The 4,661-nt window shown below is 54.1% G+C and overlaps 1 protein-coding gene across 1 annotated transcript; it reads right to left on the minus strand.

Annotated features, from left to right (window-relative positions):
- Positions 1-1,587: 1,587 nt before the first annotated feature.
- LOC148596317 (olfactory receptor 14A16-like) lies at positions 1,588-2,529 on the minus strand. Its single transcript, XM_088523547.1, has one exon. It carries the CDS (start codon positions 2,527-2,529, stop codon positions 1,588-1,590), a length of 942 nt encoding a protein of 313 aa, XP_088379673.1.
- Between the last annotated feature and the right edge of the window lie 2,132 nt (positions 2,530-4,661).

The raw sequence follows: 4,661 nt of genomic DNA on the forward strand, positions 1-4,661 counted from the left end.
AGACTGTAATCTGTGGGACAGTCTCCAGCAGAAACCTCGTGACCACTCACCCTCTCCAGGGCACTGGGGACCCGCAAGTGGCAGCTGAATCCAGACCTTGACTAGGTCTGAAAGTCCTTGACTAGGTTCTTGCATCTAGCTCTGCAATAACAGCCCAAGCTGCAAGCACTGCAAATAGGAATCATCTCCTTTTATTAGAGGGAGAATAAATCTGACACAAAGATGGTCTCGATGTTCCCCTGAGTCAGCCCGTCCCCTCCCGTCCTCTGTGCACTCCCACCCCGGCACTCTGAGCGCTGGTGCTGCTGCCAGGGCAGAGGTGGAGGATCCCCTGGAGCGGCTCCGCAGGGAGCTCCCAGGGAAAAGCTGTGCCCAGCACCAGCCCCAGCGTGGCAGAGGGGGCTGCCCTCTCCCACCCATCCTGGTAGTGCCAGACCCACCTCAGCCCAATGTTGAAGGTCTCCAGCGCAGCCCTGGAGGAGCTGGAGCTACCTCGAGCCCCACGGCCACAAGGAAGCAGAAGAATTTGACATGGGCACTGCAGCAGCAGTGCTGGGATCAGAAGGAGCAGGAAGGAAGTTGGGGTGAAACCCCTTGCCCTGGGCTGTATGGCTGGGCCACTGGACAATAGATGGCTCTGTGGGAGCCGGGCTCCAGGTTTGGGTGGATGCAGCTCCAGGGAAGGAGCATCGGTGTTTTCATGGGCTCCCAGTGCAGCCGTGACTGTGATAGGGGCAAGTGGGCAGAGCCCGGCACAGGGGACTGCAGAGACCAGTGCTGGGAAGGGGCGGTGAAGGGCCCCCATCCTCATGGGAAAGAGAGTCCCCAGGCGATGCTGGACTCGCTTTGGCGGAGGGGAGGGGGCCCAGGGCAGGGGGAAACGGGGCAGCAGTGACACAAGGAAATGGAGGCCGCTCACTCCACGTCCCCACTGCTCTCGTGGCCAGAAAATCCTCAACCGCAGCTGCCTGCAGCCCCTCTGCACAGCCCCTCTGCACAGTCCCTCTCCCAGGACAGCGCTCACTGCCCACTCCAAGCACGTGCTGCCCCTGGAGGTGCCCTGTGCTCCATGGCCTCTCCATAGCCCTCCCAGAAGGCTGGCCTCTGTCACAGGCTGTAATCTGTGGGACAGTCTCCAGCAGACACCTTGTGACCACTCACCCTGTCCAGGGCACTGGGGACCCGCAAGTGGCAGCTGAATCCAGACCTCATTCCCTAACACATCCTTCCAGGAGCTGAAGCTCTTTGGCCCGTGCAACCCCAGGCACAGCCAGAGGGCCTTTGTGGGTGCAGTTCCCTGAGGTCATTCTTGGTTCCTGCTTGGCAAGAAGAGCCCTGCCTTCAGGCACAGTGCTGAGAAAATCCCCTTTTACTACAGAGGTGCTACCTGGGAGGGCAGCTCTGACCCCGTGAGGGACAGAAGGACAGAAGGCCTCTGGATCGGACAGATTGGGTTTGGGCCTCTGGAGAAGGGATGCATTCAAGGATTTGTGCACAATTATGGATATCACAGATAAGACTAATCAAAACAAATCAATGCCTTAGAATCAATATCCCTTGTGAAGAGACATAGGCAGCTCATTGCTGCTAAACTAGTACAACTGGAATCAGTTTCTTTAGTGCTTCCCTTGTCTCCTTGTTCCTTATGCTGTAGATGAGGGGGTTCAGTGTTGGAGGCACCAACGAGTACAGAACAGTAACCATTAGATCCAGAGCTGGGGAGGAGATGGAAGGGGGCTTAAGGTCTGCAAAAAATGCAGTGCTGACAAAGAGGGAGACCACGGCCAGGTGCGGAAGGCACATGGAAAAGGCTTTGTGCTGGCCCTGCTCAGAGGGGATCCTCAGCACAACTCTGAAGATCTGAACGTAGGACACTGCAATGAAAACGAAACAGCCAAAGACTAAAAAAAGACTAAGCACAAGAACCCCAGTTTCTATGAAGGAAGGAATCTGAAGGTAGGAATCTGAGCAGGAGAGCTTGAGAATCTGGGGGATTTCACAAAAGAACTGCTCCACCACATTACCTTGGCAGAGTGGTATGGAAAATGTGTTCCCAGTGTGCAGGAGAGCAGTGACAAAACCAGTGCCCCAGGCAGCTGCTGCCATTTTGACACACGCTCTGCTGTCCAGGAGGGTCCCATAATACAGGGGTCCGCAAATGGCAACGTAGCGATCATAGGCCATGACTGTGAGGAGAGAAAATTCTGCTGACATAAATAAAACAAAGAAAAAGACCTGAGCAGCACATCCTAAGTAGGAAATGGTCCTGGTGTTCCAGAGGGAATTGACCATGGATTTGGGGACAGTGGTGGAGATAGAGCCCAGGTCGAGGAGGGAGAGGTTGAGGAGGAAGAAGTACATGGGGGTGTGGAGGCGGTGGTCGCAGGCTACGGCTGTGATGATGAGGCCGTTGGCCAGGAGGGCAGCCAGGTAGATGCCCAGGAAGAGCCAGAAGTGCAAGAGCTGCAGCTCCCGTGTGTCTGAGAATTCCAGGAGGAGGAATTCATTGAGGGAGCTGGTGTTGGACATTTGATCTCCCTTGGTTCATAGCACTGTCCAAGGAGGAAAAGACATCGACAAGTTAGAATAGGTTTTTCTAAAGACAACCCTCTCCATTCCTCATAGCTTCCCCAGCCTTGTGTCCTTTGTCTTGTTCAGTTCCCTTTCCTCAGCCCTGGTTTGTGCTGTCTGTGCCATGTTGTGCAGGGGCCTCTGCCCATGGGCTACACAGGTGTCAGCTCTGCTCAGTCAGAGGGTGTAAAATGGAGGTGTTTGACTGCTGCACATATGAGGGATTCACAGGCCCAACCTTGCCCTCTTGCACAAGGGTGTCTGTCTGAATCAATTGCACTGCTCCCACTCCAGCCAGGGAGAGAAACAGTGCAGCGAAGGCAGGGGCAGACCCAGAGCCTTCCAAACCTCTCTGTCCCAGTGAGATAGACCTCGTCCTCAGGTCATCGTACCATCTTCGCTCTTTCTCCAGACAATGTTTTGGCAGTGGCAAGTGACTAGCTCTGAGGCAAGCATCCTGCAGTGGATTACATTCACCTGTTTTGTGGCCATTTAAACACTGATTTTTCTCCAGGAAATGGGGTGTAGTGGAGGGGTCTCTTTCTGTATTTCTTTTTCTTTTCAGATGCCTCCATCACATGTTATTTGGTGGTTATAAATATTTGGCTTTTCAGTTGCTCGCATTATCTTAGGCATCCCAAGAGTTAAAGTGGCTCACGGTGACTTTGTACAGAGTCAGGGGACCAGCTCTGTCCAGGATCCTTTTTCCCTGCTGCCCTGTGTTTGCACCTCTCCCAGTTAAAGGACTATCACCCTCAGAGATGACTCTAAGAGACGGTCAGGATGGAGCTGAGAGAACAGGAGTTCAGTTTGAAAGAGAAGCTTTCCAAATTCTCTCTCCTTCCACATAGGTATTGAGTACTTTGGAGAGCTCTTCAGAGCATTTGATGATGTTTCTGACTCACATGAAGAGCGTGAGGACTCGCAGTGCTCACAAGTATGATATGGAAGAGCTGTGGTTGCCTGCAGGATGGCTTGCAGCCTGGCAGGACACCCCAGAGAGACAGATCTATCCCTGTCCAGGTTGTGCACACCACCTCGCAGATGGCAACATTGCAGGCAGTTGCTCTCAGGCTCTTTCTCACATAGTGGGAAATAGGCACCTCACAGGAGAATTGTTCCTCTCTGCTGAGCTCGGACTGCTGAGGAAGGACATCACGCCCTAGACCCCATGGCCTGGGGTCAGGGACTTGGCTGCCTGGGAGAGCAGACACAGGGGGCTTGCTTGGAAGAACACGTCTGCATGGAAGGGATGACAGGGTGGTCTCCAAAATCCCCAGCTCATAGCATCTATAGTTGTAGTTTCTGCTCATTCACTGATCATACCTGCACTGCTCGGACATTTTCCTACCAGAAGCTCCTTCTCTCTCCCATGTCCTTTCCCGGTCAGCACTGTGCAAACAGTAGCAAAATTAAAGCACTGACTCAGGACAACTGCCTGTCTTTAAGGTAAACCCTGCTCCTGCCGTGACTGTCCTCTAGAAAAGGTCCCTGAGAAATATGCTGGGGGTGATGTGGAGCTGAGGGCAGCTCTGAAAGACACAGCAGCGTCTTGATGAGAGGCTGAAGCTGCTCTGCTGGAGTCTCCCGTCTCACCCAGAGCTTCTCCCCACAGCAAGGTGGGCAGTTCCACGGGCAGGTTGAGTGCTGACCCTCGCAGGTGGCAGCGTCACTGCCCTGGGCACAGGGACCCTGCTCTGAATGGCTGCCCATGCACACCTGCCTTCACACCACTGCAGTCACCCCTGGGAGAACAGAGCAGGACATCCTGTCCATGGGTGGCAGGGAATTCCTGCTCTTAAGCATTTCCTCCTGTTATGCAAAGGAAAAACCATGAGAATCATCCTTGAAAAATGCAATCGAGTGACGAGTCCTTTCCAGGAAGCTCAGCAGCATTGCCCTGCATCCAGAGACTCACCGTGTCCAGGGCTGGGAAGGTTTCTCTCACAGTGAGCTCTCCTCTGGCCTCGCCTTCCACTTCCACACTGCCTTTTACTTCTCGCTGTCTTTTCTCACCTTCTGGCAGCCTCAGCAGGCAGTGCCCAGAGCGCTGCTGCTCCTGGCACTGGAGCTGTTCCTGAACAAAGCTC

This window comes from Tinamus guttatus, unplaced genomic scaffold (assembly GCF_059628265.1).
Source record: "Tinamus guttatus ecotype Peru unplaced genomic scaffold, ASM5962826v1 Tinamus_guttatus_pri_ptg000015l, whole genome shotgun sequence".
Lineage (NCBI taxonomy): Eukaryota > Metazoa > Chordata > Aves > Tinamiformes > Tinamidae > Tinamus > Tinamus guttatus.